We start from the raw sequence: 20,840 nt of genomic DNA, 5'->3' as shown, positions 1-20,840 counted from the left end.
AGACAGTAGAGCATCCCCAATTGATAAAATAGTAGATAATATCTAGTTGCATCAAGTTAGAAATTGGACTTGATAAGGAGATGATGGAATTTAATTTCCAATGTTAAATACATTCTACCTTTATAGTCTCTCTTTTTTTGTCCCACAAGGAACACGTGTGACCTCATCTATCAAAAATACCCTGCAAGACGATTCCCCGCTCTCCCAACCCACTGGCAGCAGACTTTTTCTCTCTCAGTGCGAATATATAATTTTCGCCCCTTTCTTTTTTCCCCTTTTTACACCTTTTTCTCTTTCTTCTATTTTTTTTTTTCTCTTTTTTTTTTTTTTTTTTTTTTTTTTTTGGCTTCATTAGCGTCAAACAACTAATTGGACATTAGCAAATAATCTACAAACAATCTATTTTCCACAGCACATAAAAAAAAAGAGGAATGACTGCTCATCATCCACCGTTGCATAAGAACAATAGCACTGTTTCAAGTTCCTCGCAGTCGTCTACCAATATTGTTGGAGTACATTATAGAGTTGGAAAAAAGTTAGGAGAAGGAAGTTTTGGAGTTCTGTATGAAGGTTTGTTTTGCGCAACAGTAAAACCATTTTTTTTTATTTTTTTATATAAAAATAGCAATAAAATAACACAGAAAAAAATCTATTTAGGGCTCAACTTACTAAATAATCAATCTGTTGCCATTAAATTTGAGCCAAGAAAATCCGACGCCCCACAATTACGAGATGAATACAGAACGTATAAAGTACTTGCCGGTTTACGTAACGTAATATATATTTGATTTTAAAACACTAAAAAGACTAACCCTTCTGTCGGACATACAGCCGGTGTTCCGAGTGCTTATTACTTTGGCCAAGAAGGATTGCACAATATTCTTGTGATTGATTTACTCGGCCCGAGCTTGGAAGATTTATTTGACATGTGTGGAAGAAAACATTCCATCAAGACCGTTGCCATGCTGGCTAAGCAAATGGTAATTTTATTCTATTTATTTAACATGGTTGCTAGGTTACTAATTAAACGCCTAATTTTTTTAATTTTAGATCAACCGTGTCGAAAGCGTTCATGAAAGAAACTTAATTTACAGAGATATTAAACCTGATAACTTTCTCATTGGTCGCCCTGGAACAAAATATGCAAACATGGTGTTTATGATTGATTATGGAATGGCAAAGTTATATCGTGATCCGAAAACAAAGCAACATATACCTTACCGAGAACGTAAAAGCTTGTCGGGAACTGCAAGATACATGAGTATTAATACCCATTTAGGAAGAGGTATGTTTTTTATCCCAATCATTTCTGATTTTTCTACCTGCCATTTCTTTATTTTTTTTTTTCATTTGATTATATCCCTCTTTACTGTTTGAATTTAAAATGATGCAGATGTTTTGCTTTACTTTATTGTAAAACAATCTGTATCTATAGACAAACAGAGAGAGAGGGAGGGTAGATTGATCAAACGTTATAAACTCCGATTTAACTGACCTTTTTATTTTTTATTCTCAGAGCAATCAAGACGAGATGATTTAGAATCACTTGGCCATGTGTTTATGTATTTCTTGAGAGGATCACTACCTTGGCAAGGGCTGAAGGCTGCGACAAACAAACAAAAATACGAACGTATTGGCGAGAAAAAGCAGACGACACCAGTGAAAGAATTGTGTGATGGATTCCCAGGTAAACAAGGAACCAATGATTAGACAATTTTTTTTTTACTTACCCAATCATAAAACAGAGGAGTTTGGCATCTATTTACAGTATGTACGTAAATTAGGGTTTGAAGAATCCCCTGATTATGACTTCTTGAGAGAACTATTTAACAAGGTTTTACGTCGTATGGGTGATTCCGATGACGGAATATATGACTGGATGTTACTTAATGGAGGAAAAGGAACCGAGACTCGTGAAAGTAGACGTCAAGCACGCGAGGAACAATCGAAACTTACGCTTCAGCCAACTAGTTATGCTCGACGATCAAACCATACGCCTAATTCTGTGAAGCGTCATGCTTCTCACCCTAATAATAATAATTCTAATAATATTACGCCACCATTACCAACTATGCCAACACCTATTATATCAAATACGCCAAATGATGCCTACAAGAAAATGCCTGACACTCATAACCATGGTAACTTAGATCAACCTTCATATGAACAACACAAGGAAGAACATCGTGGTGGTTTCTGGCATGCTCTAATGTCATTAATGACTTGTGGTACTCACTAAAAACAAAAAAAAACAAAAAAAATATATATATGTGTATGCATATATATCGATAGATCATGCTATACCTTTTTTTTATCAACTGATTCCTTTACTGATATAATTATATAATACAAACAATTACTACTATTAATTTTTGCATGTTGTTCAGCTTGTTTTTTTTTTGAAAAAAAAAATAGGCCCATACTTTTTTCGAGCAAGCCATATACCCCTATTTAGTAACTACCTCATTACGCCGAGGTTATCTTGATTGAGTGACAAATCATCAGATATAATTTTTTTTTTTTTCACTTTATTTCTTTATTGTTGTAACTGCCATTCCCCTGTCGGTAAAAAATTATACGCCAAACGGAGAGATCTGCACAGTCCTGTGATGATCGATCACTGTGTTTCCTAAAAGAATAAAGATGAACAATAAATATAAAAATCTAATTCTTAATATATATTAAATATAAGGCATATGACAAAAGGAGTATAGCACGTTTTACAATAGAGAGACAAAAAAAACACTTTGGAATAACTCGTGGGTCATAGTATAATTGATGTCCTTGATGGTGACACCTACGTCAAATTAAAACCCCCTCTCACAAACATCTTTTTTTTTTTTTTTTTTTTTTTTTTGTGCTGTTATTCAATTTCAAGATTTTTTTTTTTTTTTGTATTATTTTCCCTCTTTCTTTTCTCTTTCAATAAGCAAAAAAATAAATAAACAAAAATGGGGCTTTTAAAATTGGGAAGCATTTATAAGAAGAAGAATAAAAAGGAATCCTCTGTTCCACCTGTACCTACTAAGCAAGCACCGCCTGCTGCCTTAGATTTGAATCTAAATTTGAATAGTTCGTCTTCCGTTGGTACTAGCAACTTTAACAATCCTACAACAACGCCTGCTGGTTCAGGTAGTTTGTTCGATGACATTTTTGCCGAATTAGGTACGAAACCAGTAGCAGCAACCTCCGCCGCATCACCTGTCGAATTAACAACAGGTCCCAAGCCAGCTGCCAAAGTTGCCAAAGGTAAAAAAAAAAACAATATGTAAATAGGAACCATCTGGGAAAAACTCAATAAAATTAACTTAATATCATTAGAGTATTCAGTGCTCGATAACGATTTCTCATTGGCCCTTGCCCTCTCACAACAACTTGAAATAGAACAAGATAACACCAAAGGGACGACGGGCCCCACTAAACAAGGAAACAACAACAGTCAAAAAAAAATAAACAGTAATGTTACCCCTAGTTACCTTTTAGGGGGCGACAGCATCTACAGTAATTATTTGAAGGGTTTATCAGCGCTGGATGACAACCATAACAACAACAGTAGCTCATTATCTTCTTCCATGTTCGATTCGATTCTTGGTAAGCCAACTAGCACTAGCACAATCACTACAAATACAGCACCAGTAGCGCCGACAAGCACTTTTGCCTCATCCAACCACGTTTCACAAGTGGTATTAGATTCGGATATTTCGGATTCTGATGAAGACTCCAAAGTTTCAGACGACAGCGAGGATGAAAATCATAAAGGAAGGCGACACCGTATGACAAAAGGCGTACGACCTATTATGGAAAGACGTACACCCGATAATCCTGTTTTAGTGCAACGAAAAATCGATAATTGGTCGAACCGCGTCGATTCTGAAGCAAACACGGTGGAATCAAATGAGTCCATGATCTCTAGAATGAAGGACAGACATAGAAATCAAGTGAAATTAGCAGCTTTACGTAATCAACAGCAACAACAGGAGGAATATAATATGATGGGGTATCCTCAACATATGGTTCCACAAGCTTATGGACCCCCATCGATGATGCCTATCTCGCCTATTTCGCCTACTGGCGGGCCCGTATTACCACACCCAGGTTTAATGATGGATCCTGCACAAATGTATTATGCCAATCCACAATTAATCCCCGTCAACAACAATGAATATATGGAAACCACCGTCAAAACACAGCCTCGTTCCGTGCCTTCTGCATTTTTACCTAACCCTACACATGTTACTTTAGCTATTCCCCACCCACCGAAAGAAGAGACAGAAACACCCAAAGTAGTCTCCAGACCTCCTCTTCCTTCTCCTCCTCCTGTAATGACACAATCTAACAATAGTCGTCCCAATAGCAGCCATGCACGACAATCGACCGCACCACCATCCTCCTATGCATCCTCCAAACCTAATTCTTCTACTTCAACACTTGAACAAATAGAAGAACAACAGTCTAGAAGCAGTGAATCGCCGTTACCGATGGATACCCCTTCCCCTGTCTTGGTGGAAATGAATGCGGTAGCTGCAGATGAGGCCGACTGTGAGATTAGCGCCGATGACGAAGCTACACCTCATGCCGCCTTGCCCAGAAAAAAAAAGTCGACGAAAAAGTTGCGTCAAAATTACGAGGAAAGTGCTACACGTGTTATTGACTCGGGTTACACAGGTCCGACAGTAAGATCATCGCGATCGACGCCTAATCTAAAGAAGAAGAAGTCCAGCAGAAATAGTAGCAGAAGAAACTCGCAGGACTTGACCAGCTCGCCTCCTTCCGAAATGACTGTACCTACACCGCCTCCTGTGCCCAATTCACCTTACTTGCATTACCATCAAAATAACTCTGAAGAGAATTTATACAATAACGGTGTGCCCCGCTCAAGCAGTCAGCATCAATTGCATTACCAACAACAACAGCAATTCAATAATCAGCAACACCGTCAATCACTTCGACATATGAAGAGTGAACCTGAGTTGCCTAGAAGATCAAATAGTCATACCACACAGCAGCAGCAACAGCAGCAACAAAAATATTACCATCAGCAGCAACAATTAAATGCCGAATGGGAGCGTATGCAAAATTACCATCAACGTAATTCTGTTATGAAGCATCCCCCTCCACCACCGCAACAACAACAACAGCAAATGCCATTTATGCCAATGTATCCAATGTATTATCCTAATAATAGCCAACAGATGATGATGGTTGATCCAAATTATCAACAACCACAACAATATGATCCTTATCAAGGACCTGCGTACAATCATAACAGTCAAGTGACATACCAGCAACAGCATCAACATAAAATGAACCAGCATTATCACTCTAGACAATAGATTTATAACCCCCATCCCCCATCTTTTTTCATAAAGCAATAAAAAAAAAGTATCCTTGTAAAAATTAAAATCAACATTTTGCGGAGAGCTGAATCATTAGCAATAATAGCTTGGCTTATTTTTACTTTACATTGCTATGCTCCCCCCATACCATACGCAAGAATGTCTAGATAATTCTTTGTATGATAATAGAAACTGCTGCAAAAATTACTACTTTATTTCGCATCAGGAGATGATATTTCAAAACAATTAGTTACAAATGGATAAATGAGCTTTCTTGGGGTAGGTTACACGGTTCCAATAACCCCATTTTTGGACATGTTTTATGCCTGTACTGATATAAACAGCCTCTCCATCCTATTGCCGTATACCAAGACAATATCTTGAACGACGAATTCTAAACTTTTATAAAGTGATAATCAAATTTTATAAACTGGTTTTTGGCAAGAGAAAACAATTATCCTTTTATCCGTATCTTTTTGGGCAAACGAAAATCCTTCGATTATCTTCTTTGGGAAGGGGTCACAAAAAAAAATAAGCGCTACCGGTGTCTCTCTAAAATGTACACTAAACACACATTTAGATCGCGCATTTTTTTTTTTTTTTTGTGAGATCCAATCGGCCTGGGTGTGACCATAAGGATAGCTTACCATTTTAGACAAAGTCCCGTTTTCACTTTCGATCCAAGGTCAAAACATTGAGAGGGAGAAAAATAGATGGTAATTTTTAGGGTAATGTATTTATTAATATAAAGTAAAAGTAATGTAAAGTAAAGTACGATAATTATTCGTATCTATGAAGGGGAGATGGATGATTGTTGTTAAATGCAGCATATTGAGGGTTAGTAAAACCTCCCATCATGGGCTGCGGCTGAAGATGATTCATGCCACTCATCATGGAAAGGTGTGCATTTGAATTATTAAGGAAAACGGACGAATTGGAATTCTGTAGAGGTAATCCCACCAAGGACTGGCTTGACGCCATTTGATGATTATAAGAAAATTGACTGGCCGGATAATTAGGCGGTTGTTGTTGAGGTAAGGGTTGTTTACTTCCGTAGCTTCCATAGCTCACATAACTACTATGTGTATACCCTGAGCCTTTAGACCCCACCGACGCGTTATCATCTTTATTCCAGTCTTCCGAGTATAATCCTTCCTCGTATTTCTCCCATGACATGGTTGGAATCGATTTGGGATCGAATTTGCCTTCATCTGCACCTACTACTAATTTCTTTCCCTTATCACCAAGCACAACACGAGTATTACCCCATGAAAAGTCATCGAAATGCCAGTATGAATAAATTGGAATATAAAGTGAGAATACAGGAATAGCAAAAATGGAGACAATCATCCAGATGATATGTTCCCATTTCTTGTGAAGAATAAAGATAATAGCTTGTAAACCATAGACACCTGCAATGGTGATAATAGACATGACAGGCACCGCACTAGAGGACGTAGCCAGGGTATAAATAAGATAACATAAATAACCAACAATCGCAGGCTGTACAAGCGTACTGATCAAATCAAGCATGACTACAAATCGCATGGAGAAACAACAGAAACCACACAACTGAGGCAAGAACACAAGTTCACCCAGATTATGAATGGTAGAATTAATCCATCGACGACGTTGTGAAAGTAAGATGGACCACTGATCAGGAGCATTAGTAGCACATTTGGCATCGGGTACAAATTTGGTCTTGTAGGTAGGGAAATGTTTTAAAATCAAGGTTGTCAAGTATCGATCTTCACCTAAATGAAGCAAATTTTTCTTGTGAAGCGTATCGACTCGATTGATTTGGTAATCGTCAATCACCTGATTAGAAACTAATAGAGGTTGATTTTTGGTAGGGGAGCGAACACGGTACATACAGAAACAACCGGGTAAACAAGTAACAGAGCCAAACAAGGATTCAAATGCCTTGATCATGTAATGGGAAATGAAATATTCGTACACCTGGATCATGGTAACCCACGTATCCTTTTCATTGGATAGCTTTGTTTCTCCACATAAACCAATGACTTTGGCGTCATGTACAAAGGAAGATACCAAACGATTCAAACCATCGCTAATAACTTCTGTATCGGCATCCACCATCAACACAAACTCATAGAAACTTGGATTGACACCAATGACATTTTTGATTTGATGATACACTTCAAGCTCCATGGGTGTCATGGGAGAATTAAAATGTACCTTGTTTAAGAATCGCATCAAAATCAGTTGCGAATCACGCTTACCACGATTACCAGGCTTTTGACGTTCACTTGGTTTACCCACTTTGGATACAACAATGTAGGGGACCACATGACCTTGGCATTCATAAAGACCGGAATAGATTTTAGCCATGTTATGTTGCTTCTGGCCTTCACCGACGGATAAAAAGGAGAGAGGTTCTGGATCCACATGTGGGTTAACGCCCAAAATATCCAATACAATACGAGGAGTAGGTCGATCATTACCACCGCCCACGATCATACCATCGCAGATAATAAACAAAAGCTTTCGCTTGTCATCGTAATGTAAGGCCGCAATCGAATCAATGGTCTTTTTCAGTTCCTCTTCGCCTTCTGTATAGCACGGCACCTGACATATCACAAACTTGTCGTGATTTTGGGGCTCACGTTTGGTTGTAAATTGCAATGCAGCCAAGAATTTAAATACAATCACTAGACATAGGAACACGGTGACGATTAATAAGAGATATTCCGAAAATATACATTGAGGAGAGTTTCTTTGATCCAAGGAGCCGACATAAAAGAGATTACGAAGACACACTTCTTGTCGAAGTCTTACTTCAGGATCCAGAGGAAGCGCATTCCAGTAATTGGTGATATCTTCACCGGATTTTTGTCGAAAAAGATTGACGACTACATCCGACATGTAGTCAACATCCACACCGTTGGCTGCAGTGCTATTCATACCAGTAGGGAGTTGAACACGTCGACCTCCACTGACGTAATAAGTAAGATCGTAGATACTTGAATTTAAAACGGCCCAGACACGAATATTAGGAACACCACTCATATCCACAGGTGTAGTTGCTTGTCGATAAACATCCTTATCTGTATACCCCATTGTACCAATCTTATAATTCTTACGCAAATAGACCATTTTTTCAAAATACCAATCGGGACGAGGGTCCTCAGTCCAGGCGCGGAAATCATGGTAATTTGAATTAGGATCAGTCAAGTTGAAATGGTAATCCAAAGAAACATAATCTGATACAGTGCCAGTGACACCTTGACAGAGAGCAGATACTTGAACAGGGAAAAGGTCACTTGCGTCTTTACCTGCATAAGCTGTAATGGCACCTGTCGGAATCACTTGATTGGCCCAATGATGAGGAGCAAAGCGAGTTAAATCAAACACCTCACCACGAATAGCGACATAGGCATTACCAGAAGTACTATGTGCCTGTAATTCAGACTGAGAAAATACGTCTTGGTGGGGACAAATTAATTTTCCGAAAAACACCAAGAACCAAATGATGAAGGCTGACATAAAGAAGATCACCATACAGAGTGTCAGCTTCTCTCTCCAGGCAATCTGAATATCTTTACGCTTCATACGGCCACACCAAACCATGAAAGGTGTAGGCACCCACCATGTCATCAGATAGACAAAGAATAACCACTTCTTACGCACGCCGGACATTTTATACTCCTCTTCTTCGGATTCTTCTTCCACCACAGCCACCGGCATTGTCTTCATCTCGAGATAGGCAGACGCATTGGAATCGTAGTTCTCCGAACCCGCTTGGGAATCCGTATCAAAAGTGCGATGATCTTCAGAAACAAACGAGCTTTGGTCTTCGGAGTAACACGACATACGAGCATTTGAATTAAATGCACGGGGTATAGGTAAACCAGCAGCAGCAGCATTTGCAGCAGCCATGGCTCTTCTGTCTTGAGCGACATAGTCGGACGAGCTTGTTAAATCAGCCATGGAAGCCGAGGAGGTATGCGATAGACCATCGTTACTAATATCTCTGGACATCAGCATATTGTTATCTTTCTGTTTTCTTTGATCATCTTTTTCTACTGCACGTAAACTATCTTCTAAATGCCTCCAAGCCAAATCTGACAAAAATATCTAATATAAGGGGGTGTAAGAGAGAGAGAGAGCGAGAGAGAGAGAGAGAGAGAGAGAGAGAGAGAGAGAAAGAGAGAAAGAAAAAGAAATTTAAAAATAAATTCTAAGGGTAAAACTAGATTCGGGGCTATATTTTTTTACCTTTGTATTTCCAATGACAGCGTCCATTGTGTTGGACCAACCAAAGATATCAATAGCCGCTTGACATTTCTGTCTTGGTAATCTATCCAACTCGATACCGATACTAGACAAGATATCATTGTAACGATCTGTAAATTCTGAATGTAAAAATATATTTCCAAATGAACCAGTTTTCAATCTGGTAGCAATCGAATTGAGATTGAAGGATTGGACCTGATTTTTCACTAGCTGAGAATCAAATGCTAAATTATTGTTTTTGGTGTATTTCAGACAGAAAACAAACCAAGGCATGGTTTCATCCAATGTGGCCAGCAGTTCATCAATCGAAGACCGAAGTTGAGACAGGACAACAGGTATGACCTTCTTAGACTTGTTATCTTCTATTTGCGATGGATTGGTGTTTCGTTTAGCCGACTTGGATCTTCTCATGGAGGGTAATCTATTGGGTTTATTGACCTGTTGAGCATTTAAAATCGAATCATTAAATTTGGGGTGCAATTCCGTCGTGATACTTTTATCAGCAAATAAATTTAATATGAACGAATTGGTTGAAGGAGAGATGTCGGAACTACCTTTAAATAGGGAAATAAAATCGATATTTAAAGGATCCTTGTTATACTCGATAAATCCATTTTGTTGATACGTTTGTAATCCATTGTAATGCTGAATCATGAAATAATTGGACCCCGTCTTCAACTTGAACGTCTCATTGCCATTCTGATATTTGAATACGGTTTCAATCATTGTATTATCCGTAATTCGACTCGACTTTTTCGAATAGCTGTTGATGATGTCGATAAATCCATTTCTGGGCTGATCAAACAGGTCGATACATGCATTATTGTTTTTGTACTGTCCACTGTAATCCATCAATCCATCCATTTTATATTCGGATCCGATGGATTCAAAGATATATCTTTGGATGTAGTTTTGAATCCGTTCGTTTGTATAATTTAAGCAAAACTTATCAAAGTTGTTACTTTGCTGAATTTCTGATCCAGGTAAATCCAGAATGCCGATAAAGTTGTGAATATTGTCGTTGCATAACTTTAGGTTTAATTGTTCGATTAGCCAGGTAAATAATAATGAGTAAAGTGTTGATATTAATTCGTCACGTTGATTTGATGACTGTTCTGCGTTCAAAATTAAGGTTGTAACATCCTTTTTGATTAATTGGGTTTTGTAGGTCAGGACATTCTCCAGTGATCTTGAATCGACACCCAACAAGTCTGATATAACTTCTAATAACTCTACATTCTTTACATACGCAGCTTCTTGTTGCATGGTTAAATCATCGATAAATTGCAATTGATTTAGATGATACAGTGCTGTGATCAATTGAATAATTCTGGAATGGTATCTTTTCCCGAGACCCAGGTGTCTTAATGATGCTTTTAACTGTTCATATTGTTCAGTGAATTCTTCTGTTGATACATCATTGATTGAAAGCAGTGACTTTTCTTCAATGGAAGCACCATTCAATACGATATTGAATATATTTAATGTGATTGCCTTTCTTTTTTCCAATAGATAATTCAATATTTTACAGCCAATCATTTTTCCTCTTTCATTAAATTGTAACTCCATGTACTTTCCAAATCTGGACTGCTTTGATGAAGAGTGCCCAAATGCATTAAGGATAGTTTGAACATTTAATACTTGAGTCTGAATCTTTGACTCTTTTTTATGGCTACTGAGTTGAACGAGATGTGAAAGAATTGAATAGTTGCTTTCACTTTTTCCACTGCCTGTATCACCACTAAGTAGCAAATGTAAGTACAAATGTATATATTTATATATATATATAAAGAAAAGGGCTATTTTTATCTCATGTACCTTAATAAAATGGACTGATCTATACCTGTTCTTCTCATATGTAAATAAACTTGATTGACCATTTGGAACAAATGTACGGGTAAGATCGAATTTGTTGTCAGGGTTGTATCTTTATATTCTGCAACATAATCCAGAGATTCTTGGCTCGAGTAAGAATTGTGATTGACCGAGATCAAGACATTATCACCGATGCGAGTGTAAAGCAAATTGTTCTCGTAACGAGTTTTTACTTGTTGGACAATGACATCTTCTGTAATGACATTATTCTTACAAATGTCACTCATTACTGACTTTTTTACTTTGCCCATTCCCTTTTTTCAAAAAAATGGAAAAGAGAGAAAGAGAGAGATAAATTGACATCAAAAATAAATTTCACTCCGTTTTTAGGATTACACATAATAAAGGGGAATTCTCCAACCAGGTTTAAGGAAAAAAGGGGCAAATAAAGGGTTGGCCACTGCACATGTTTTCCAACTCCCCCCCTAATGCCTTTTTATTTTTAATACTTTACATTCAGACGGATTGCTTTTAGGGATATCACTATTACTGATTTTGTCTATCATAGTAAATAGGCAGCACTCTTATCACTCTTTTCTTGGCCACCTTCGAGACAACAACAACGAGTAATTCACGAGCAATTCACTTGGCCATGTCATCCACATGATCTTTACTCTCTCTCTCTCTCTCTCATTCCATCGACATGCAGAAAAATTGAACGACAAGGCTCTCAACGCAACAATAATATAATATCGGTTAGCAACAGTTTTAGACGTTCAAATTGCAACGGAACTGTACGCTTAAATAATGTCTTTCTTTCTTTTATATATATATATATATATATATGCGTCAGAAGCCAAACAAAATAGTTCGGCGCTCAAATATTTCACTAAAATTATGCGACTTGAGCTGAATTCACATAAAACTTCTGGTAATCGATTTGTGCCAGCTGCTATTTTTTACAAACAATAACGCGTTACGTATACAACATTACATCTGTGAGATGTTTACAGTAAAAAAAAAAAAAAAAACTAGATGCGCTGTTCATGTTCGCTTCTGAAAGACAAAACTTACCCTAAAGCGAATTGAATTCCCGCCATTGAGGCTGTGTGTGAGTGTGCTTTAATATCCTGGGAGGCTTTAAGGATCGTTTGAGAATTAGAGTTTTAGTAGAAATAGGGTGGGCTATTAAACCAGACTAGTATATTTTTAGTCTTGTCAGTGCTCATCTGTGATGGCGCACAAGATCAATTAGTCTCAATCAAACGAAAAAAAAAAAAAAAATTGTTTCGTTCTTACAGTGGGGATTCTATTAGTATAAAACACTGATGCAGCTAGTTTGAATCAGAACACCCTCCCTTTAGTTTAATTTGACGTTTTTTATTTTTTATTTATTTTTTTAAATACGAGTGCTTTAATGAATTGATAAATTAAAAAATATTAACAAATTCACCGAGAACTTTTTGGTACAACCTTTGGTGATTTTACAACTGTATTCATATTAAATATAAAGCTTATTTTTTTACGGCATGCGAAAAGAACCAGCCCGTATCATCTTGTCTTTTTGGTATTCTAATTAAAATCTTTTTTTTTAAGAAAAAAAAAGTCTGCTTGAATTTCACCTACAAGTAGTTTAAAGCAGTGATTGCTCATTTATCCTGAATCTGATGCAAGTATAAATTAAAAAAAAAAAAGCATAACTCCAAATTAAAAAAAAAAAAAAAAAAATGAACGCGACCGTATTATAATACAACCGTGATTTAAAATAACTACAAAATATAGCAGTAAAGAACTCATGTCTTGAGCCCATTACTATTCAAACAAATATTTCCTATTGGACAGCCAATTTGATATACGCCTCTTGCCCGGTGGGAAAATGGTTAAAAATCCAATTCAACCGTAAATCCCGATTTTTTAATAAAACATTTACATTTATTCTTATTTACGACCCTTGCTGATTCATGTCCCCAAAAATGCCAATTTATCAACTTCCCAAGTCGCCTTAAAAAAAAAAAAAAAAAAAAAAAGTGAGACAACATGGTATACCGAACATCATAATCGTTTTATGTAATGATCGCAGATATGTTTATTGGAGCATCATTGTGCCTTCACCACATGCACACCATGTATGTTCTCTTAAAAAAATCTTTTGGCTAGATTATTCTAGCCAAACTTTTTTTTTTTTTAGGAAGATATGTTGGATGGAAATCCATATTTTGCATATTTGATTGCATCGTGTCGTTAGTTTCTTGTGATTTTCCAACATAAGAGACAGTAGATAAAATACAGACTGTTTGTTTGGGGTTTTCTGCCTGCATAAGAAATACTAGTATATTGCTTACAATGCCTGTTTACAATGAGAAGAAACATTATCGACTGCATGCAGTGAGGTTGCCACACAAGCCAAACATTAGGCCATTGCGATTATGTGATAAAATCCGTCACTCTGTCCATGAAAGCACTTGTAAGTTAACAATTCTCGGTAACTGAGTTTTACCGAGGATTCGAATGAAAATAAAATAAAGGATTCACCAATCTAAATTCTTAAGACATATGCTATGATCCGCTTAAAATGCTGCCGGTTTAAATACCGTGTATGGATGACTACCATAGAATACACAACTGTAAATGTAAACATATTGTCATTCTTAATTTTCTTTTCCTCGGGTTATTATTAGCTTCTGAGTAAATGAAGTGCAATCACTTTTCGTTCTCTCACGTGCTTGACGCAGATAGAGGGCTTCTTATACATTAGGTTCATTTCTATAGGCAAGTCTCTTATTGTCATTCCCTTGTACAAAAGCTACCAATACGTATTCTTGGTCTCATAGCGCAACTATGGAGACGGAATACCAAGTGAACCCGGAACGTCTTCTAAACTAGCACGACAAGATACATTTAAGTAATTCCCTCCATCCGATCGACTCGCTGGCTTATTTCAAACACGCCTCATTTCTTAGGTCTCAATGATAAATGTCGGTACACAACTATTCACACTACTGATATTACAGCAATACGTTACGTGCGACACGTCAGGTCGCGGGGATCAATACGACCATAAGCATTGATATTGTCGCTTAAGAGGTATGTATCGGTCCTAGTAACGCTTCCTGGTCTGCATATAATATAAAGACCAAATCCTCTGCCATGGAACGAAAATATCAGGTATACAATGAAACTCATCGTGGGGGGTTTTTTTTTTCAAGATTTAACTTCTTAAAACACATTGGAGAGTAGGAGTCTGCTTCTTCGAGTAATTGAGAAAGAGGATCAGATCTCCGAGACGGTAAAGTTGTTGTTGAATGGTATTGCGCTGACTAAAATGCTGAGTTGTGTTGACGGGGCGGGACCATTGAAAATTCAATTGGAGAGTGTATCTCACATAATCAGACATTATGTAAAAAAAAAAAAAAAAAAAAAAAAAAAAAAAAAAGGCTCTGACACATTGCTCTGATGACGTATCAGTTTCTTTTTTTCAAATTTTTTTTTTTATTTTTATTTTTGCGAATTGACCGCCACCAGGGTTATCGGGGCTTCCCCAGGAAACAGTCAATTTATCAACCCCTCTCTCTTCTTTTGTATTTTATCCCTACTTTTTTTTTAATACTCAGTATATATAATGGTTAACAGTGCTGTCGCAAATGTATGAATCACAACAACAACAGAAAGAATAGAAAAAGAAAAAAAAAAAAGCGTGTTTATGTTTATAGATTTTATTGACATGTTTTAACAGGTTGGACGTTGGTCCGCTTTAGCCTTTGGTCTTTTCTATGGTTATACTCACAACATCTCTTTGCAAAAGCAAGCTGAGCAAAAGAAGGTCGAATCTGAATACCACCGTAAGGAACTTTTGATTGAACAAGCCAGACTTGCATATGCCAAGAAGCAATCCGGTGTTGTTGACACTCCTGCATCAACTGTTACATGTAAGTTTTTTTTTTTTTTTTTTGTCTGGTGAGATTATGACATCTAAACTATTCTTTACTTTGCTGTAGTCGATGTTGAAAGCCCTGATTTTGATTTGGAAAAGTTCGTTGCACAATACGAGAAGGAAAACAACTAAAATCACCTTTAATAAAAATAAAATTGGATATATCAAAGAGAAATAAAAAAAAAAGCGTCAGTATATTATTTATAGATCAATCATATTCTCTCTATCTTTTTCTCTTTCTCTACTCCCTTTTAAAATGATTTATTAAGGGAAATGCACAGGCTTATCTTAACTTGAGAAAAAGGCGTGGCATATATCTGAACCCTTTTATTATTATTATTTTGGAGCGTTCATCACACCGGTCTTGCAGGAGCCCATATTATTGCCACAGACAATGAAATCTATTTTACGCCTCCCCTTGCCTTCCTCCCCCCCCCCCTTATATTCTGCAAAATGAATATCGGATGGGCACTTTTATTTTTTGTTTTCACTCGAGTTGCTCGAGATATTCTTTCGTATAATCCTAGCTACTTGATGGGTTGCCTATGGTGATGGAAAGCGCAAAAGAAAGTAAAAAAGAGGTAGGCATAGAGATTTGGTCAACATTGTAAACAAAGGAAATTAGCCCGTTCGGGTTGATTGTTTCTTTGTATTGAAATTAAATTGGAAAGGAGTTCTTTTATAGTTTGCTTCTTTCCTTTTTCTCTCTATTTTTTTTTTTTTTTATATATATATATATTTTATTAATTGCAAAAAAAAACGTAAAATGATAGACTATCAAGAAAATGAATGGCAGAGAGAAGATTGGGAGAGAGACATGAATTTTACGATACGCGGTGATATTAGATATCAAAGGAAAGCAGACAAAATATCCATCCCAGACAGATACCGTCATTCCTATCACCACACGTACCTCGATGACGATACAGACGACGATACCAATTCAAGTATGACGAGTGGCACCACCGTTTCCAGCAGAAGCGTGTCCTCAATTATGGGCATTTCTTTGGCTGGCCTGGATAACTTCATGTACAATCAACCGCCTCCTTCCGTGCAAAAGACATCCCCCACCATTAACTTTGATTTTAGTGAATATCCAGGTATAGTTCAACAAATAGTACCAACAACACGACCACAGCAAGACCAAGTTGATGACTGGAATGACGATATCGACCTTTCCGATCATGCTTCCTTCTCTATCAGCTCTGTCAGCACAAACCTTTATGATGAACTTATTGTGGATGAAGAGGAGCCATTGCTTGACACGCAACCTCCCGAGGGTTTACGTTCACCAATCGCAGCTACAAAACTGCGCTTCACCTATGAGCCTGAAACCGAAGATGATGATATGACAGGTCTTCACTTCCCCCAAGATTTAGCTCATCTTTCTACATTGATCGAACAAAGAAAGGCTTCACCACAAATCTCTTCATCACGAACTCTGACCCAAAAGACACGCATATCTCCACTTTTAGCAGGCATCGAAAGAGAACGTGATGACGATGATTTTACGCAAGGTCTGGCAATCGAAAACCAGGCCTTCATTGCAAAGTTACCACAACCAGTGACCTCCACTTCTTCCTCCAACATGATCAAACAGCCCACAAAACTGACCAAGCTCAAAACACCTACCAACTTTGTAAGCAGGTTAGCAAGACCTACACCCATTCATAATAAACCTTCAACGCCATCACCAGGTTTGACACAGCGGGCCAAACCAGTTCAGCCGAGAATCCCCATCCCTTCCCGGCAAATACCTTTTGCTGGTCCCTCTTCACGTGAGGCCAATGGCCCATTGACACTCAACCACGCCAAATTTAGACCTGCGCATTCTACCATGACCGAAAGAAAAAGTCCAGCTGGATTCACTTTAATTGCTAGACCAAAAACAAAATCTCCTCCCAAATACTGTACACGATTAGATAACATGGATAATTTAAATGTCTTGCCTTCAAGACCTGCTCATATTAGAAACACACCTTCCGTACATAGAACGGGCACAGCCACAAGACCTGTCCAGGTAAAGAAGAAAGAAAAAAAAAGCCCCAAACGAGATGATTAACCTTTATATATATATACGTGTATAGTCCTCCAGCCAGAATAGACCTGCAGGACAAAATATTACCAGTAATATCGGTAGATCAAAAACAATTACCGCAAGAGCTCCAATTAACACACCTAGTGTGCCCAGGGGACCAAGCACATCCAGTAATTTAAAAGAGCCTAGACAAAGAGTGAACAGTAGACCTACTGTCCCCAGCAGACATCTTGAACAACATACACGTGGAGAACCAAATGCACCCTTTGAGGGAGCTAAAGACTATGGGGTGAATAGAACCATGCTACCCAGTCGACCAAGTGTGTTAAGTAGATTGAATGCATACAATGATTCAACCATACCAGATAGACCTAATAAACCTACCGTTTTGAGCCAATTCAACTCGAGCTATTATCCCGAAGCCCAAGATAAATCTGGCAGACCAAGCGTTTATAGTAGATTCAATACATCAACCCCACCAGCTAAAACAGAAGATAGATTGCTAGGAGGCAGACCTCCTGTTTTAAACAGATCACGAACACAAGCCAATAATGTCAAGTTAATTCAACCGACAAGAGAACTTTTAACGAATGGTATGGTCTATTCTTTTTTTTTAAAAAAAAAAGGGGGGGGGCAAATTAATGAATATATCTACTAACTCTCAAACTACATAGAATACAACAATATGAAATATGATGCTTTAAATCATACATGGAGAGGCAATGAAGGAAACGTCAATGCGGTATTGGAGCGACCTGCAGCGCGACGACGCCCGATGATTATTTCGGGCGGACAAGGTCATGCACCCAGTCGCTATGCAGCCGTTGTAGGAAATTCCATGATATTTAATCCAGAGTCACGAAGCTGGGTATCCAGTCATGGTCCAGAACACAATGAATTAGATGCCATTGAAGATTTACAACCGCATATGGCTTTATCTGTCACCAGCAACGTACCTGTCCAATTTCAACTTCCATCTACCTCCGATGCCATTGCTCAACAAGAGAAACATGATGCATTTATGGCCAATTGGTTAGGTCTTCTTCAATAAAAAATAGTTTTGTGTGACGATGAGGATTAATATCGTGCATTTTTTTTCATTGAGGTTCATCGACTATAAAAGGAAACTGGTTATTATCTCCTTATTTTACGGAACTTTTTTTTTTTTTTTAATTGTTTGTTCTTTCTTTCTGTTTTGTTTTAAATATCAACATACCTCCAAAAAAAAAAATGATGACAGTGGATTCATTTACAGAAACTGGTTTTCAGTCAAATGATTTGATCACGCAAATGGCAGAGTTAGAGGTAAGCCATGATCACAGTGAATTTTCTTAAATACGATCACTCATTATCAGGATAGGGTGGATTACATGCTTTATTAGAGAAAGTCAAGGGAGATTCACAAATGACCAAGGTATGGAAAACTTTTTTTTTGTCCCTCCCATCTATCATCACATACAACTATGGGGCCCTAAAGAAAAAAGGATCTATGTAGGATATATCAACATTTTTAAAGAAGAGGGCATTTTTAGAGGAAAGTTATGGTAGAGACATGGTAAAAGTGGCTCAGGCAACGGCGGAAGCATTTGACAAGACACATCCAAAATCAGGGTAATACAAACGATCTAAAAAAGGGCATGTGTTTTCATTGTATCTCTAAAACACCTTTTAGTACTTTTGGTGATGTTTGGATCTCCATGCTCAAGGTCCATGAAAATATCGGCAACCAACGCATCAAATTTGCTGCCTCCATTTCCGATTCGGCAGAGGATTTATTGTCCTTGGGTCGAAATATCGAAAAGGATCGAAAGAAGATTAAAGATGCTGGTATGCATTATGAAAAATTAGTATCCGACTCGGATTTACTATTAGAAAAAGTAAGAAAAAAAAAAGTATATCTCCTTGTTAAGTAATCTCATATCTTTCTTAAGAGTAAGCAAAAGTTTGAAAACACAAATGAGGAATGGGGAAGAGCTGTGTCACAAAGAAATCAAGAACCAACACAGCCTGCTAAAAAGAATCTATTTCGATCTAGTAGAACTCCCGCACAGGTAAATCTTTTCTCACGAATAAAAAAAAAAAAACAATTTATGCATCTCCACTCATCGCTCTCTTTTATTATTAGCTTGATAAGACTGAAGTGGAATGTAGAAATAAAATGGATGCCGCAGATGCTCAATACAAGACACAGCAGAAAAAGACGATTCAAACTCATGCAGAGTACTATGAATCTCATTTACCCAAAGTACTCAAGGTAAAATCATATATGCAAGGAATTTACAGCTGCAATGGGACAACTGATATATTTTTTTTGTTTGAAAAGGACCTAAAAGCAGTGGATGATGAATGCAGTGTTGCTCTACGATACCAATTAGCTAGTTACGCATATACCTACGAACAAGCCTTGACGGAAGATGGCCTGGCTTTAGATAACGATCAGGGAAACGGATTAAGAGGATTGATCACCAAAATAGACAAGGATGCCGATTGGGTTGAATTTGTTAGACTATGTACAGAACGAAGTGGAAAAATTCAAAAGAATGAAATCATTCCACAGGAAAATATGGTAACCAAAAAAAAAAATAACTGGGACGTTGCCAAGGTCCACCCAAATTAACAAAAAGAAAAAAAAAACTGTCCAATTTTTAGTTACCTACCAACGCAAATTACAGTAATAATAGAGTGTTTGGCGTAAGTTTAGAGCAACAAGCCGATATGTCTGAAGACATGGTGCCTGATATTTTAAAGCGGTGTGCGACCGTCGTGGAGCAATACGCTTTAAGCTCCGTCGGCATTTACCGTATCTCTGGAATAAGCAGTAGGATTCAAAAGATCAAATCCAAGTTTGAAAGTGGCGATCCCAATCCCATTTCTGAAGAGGATCTGTCAGACATAAACAATGTTACGGGTGTACTTAAACTCTGGTTTAGAGAATTACCAGACCCGTTATTCCCTTCTGCTTCTTATCATCAATTCTTGGAGGCAGCTAGTAAGTCACTTTTTTTTTTTTTTCTTTTTGCAGACAAAATCTGACATTCTTTGTAGAATTGCCAGATGATCGAACGAGAGTCATTGGTTTACATACGGTTATCAATGAGCTATCCGATGCTCATTATGCCACATTAAAATTCCTGATGTGCCATCTTTACAAGTAAGAATTAAAACGAGTATAGTACGTCCATACCGATTTTAACTTTAGTGTGCTTATCATAGGGTGCAATCTTACCAACGCTTCAACAAGATGGGTGCCGCTAATCTAGCAACCATTTTTGGTCTTACATTGATGAGTAGCGAATCAGGATCACAAGCACAAATGATTGCTGTGCATGACAACCAACGTATCGCAGAATCACAGCTTCAAGCCAAGGTCGTTCAAACTATCTTGGAGAATTACGCTGAAATCTTTGAAGATGAATAATTATTAAAAAAAAAAAAAAAATTAAAAGCCCTATGAAAAAAAAAT

At 37.5% G+C, this 20,840-nt stretch overlaps 6 protein-coding genes across 6 annotated transcripts; 5 read left to right on the top strand and 1 right to left on the bottom strand.

Moving 5' to 3' along the window:
* Positions 1 to 321: 321 nt before the first annotated feature.
* Positions 322 to 2,320, top strand: EV154DRAFT_452258 (kinase-like domain-containing protein). The gene is made up of 6 exons (XM_051597262.1): positions 322 to 570; positions 658 to 768; positions 832 to 980; positions 1,051 to 1,285; positions 1,517 to 1,687; positions 1,746 to 2,320. The coding sequence occupies exons 1-6, from the start codon at positions 432 to 434 to the stop codon at positions 2,237 to 2,239; spliced, it is 1,299 nt and encodes a 432-aa protein (XP_051451820.1). The 5' UTR covers positions 322 to 431; the 3' UTR covers positions 2,240 to 2,320.
* A 537-nt stretch (positions 2,321 to 2,857) lies between these two features.
* On the top strand, positions 2,858 to 5,392 carry EV154DRAFT_607093 (uncharacterized protein). The gene is made up of 2 exons (XM_051607590.1): positions 2,858 to 3,249; positions 3,322 to 5,392. The coding sequence occupies exons 1-2, from the start codon at positions 2,952 to 2,954 to the stop codon at positions 5,331 to 5,333; spliced, it is 2,310 nt and encodes a 769-aa protein (XP_051451819.1). The 5' UTR covers positions 2,858 to 2,951; the 3' UTR covers positions 5,334 to 5,392.
* A 672-nt stretch (positions 5,393 to 6,064) lies between these two features.
* On the bottom strand, positions 6,065 to 11,761 carry EV154DRAFT_607092 (chitin synthase-domain-containing protein). Its single transcript, XM_051607589.1, has 3 exons — positions 11,412 to 11,761; positions 9,576 to 11,334; positions 6,065 to 9,434 (listed from the first exon to the last, which is right to left on the bottom strand). Exons 1-3 carry the CDS (start codon positions 11,717 to 11,719, stop codon positions 6,117 to 6,119), a joined length of 5,385 nt encoding a protein of 1,794 aa, XP_051451818.1. The 5' UTR covers positions 11,720 to 11,761; the 3' UTR covers positions 6,065 to 6,116.
* Positions 11,762 to 14,730: 2,969 nt separating this feature from the next.
* Positions 14,731 to 15,471, top strand: EV154DRAFT_487096 (ATP synthase E chain-domain-containing protein; the record flags this gene model as incomplete). Its single annotated transcript, XM_051598936.1, has 3 exons — positions 14,731 to 14,805; positions 15,142 to 15,334; positions 15,404 to 15,471. 3 exons carry the CDS (start codon positions 14,731 to 14,733, stop codon positions 15,469 to 15,471), a joined length of 336 nt encoding a protein of 111 aa, XP_051451817.1.
* Positions 15,472 to 15,889: 418 nt separating this feature from the next.
* Positions 15,890 to 18,655, top strand: EV154DRAFT_527791 (uncharacterized protein). The gene is made up of 5 exons (XM_051603515.1): positions 15,890 to 15,920; positions 16,113 to 17,359; positions 17,427 to 17,970; positions 18,052 to 18,491; positions 18,594 to 18,655. Exons 2-4 carry the CDS (start codon positions 16,157 to 16,159, stop codon positions 18,426 to 18,428), a joined length of 2,124 nt encoding a protein of 707 aa, XP_051451816.1. The 5' UTR covers positions 15,890 to 15,920; positions 16,113 to 16,156; the 3' UTR covers positions 18,429 to 18,491; positions 18,594 to 18,655.
* On the top strand, positions 18,608 to 20,795 carry EV154DRAFT_569951 (Rho GTPase activation protein; the record flags this gene model as incomplete). Its single annotated transcript, XM_051606168.1, has 10 exons — positions 18,608 to 18,682; positions 18,738 to 18,791; positions 18,873 to 18,988; positions 19,050 to 19,254; positions 19,309 to 19,428; positions 19,503 to 19,631; positions 19,701 to 19,943; positions 20,027 to 20,366; positions 20,423 to 20,528; positions 20,591 to 20,795. The coding sequence occupies 10 exons, from the start codon at positions 18,608 to 18,610 to the stop codon at positions 20,793 to 20,795; spliced, it is 1,593 nt and encodes a 530-aa protein (XP_051451815.1).
* Positions 20,796 to 20,840: the final 45 nt, after the last annotated feature.

This window comes from Mucor mucedo (genome assembly GCF_025094135.1).
Source record: "Mucor mucedo strain NRRL 3635 chromosome Unknown EV154scaffold_170, whole genome shotgun sequence".
Lineage (NCBI taxonomy): Eukaryota > Fungi > Mucoromycota > Mucoromycetes > Mucorales > Mucoraceae > Mucor > Mucor mucedo.
This window is presented reverse-complemented; position numbering and strand designations above follow the sequence as displayed.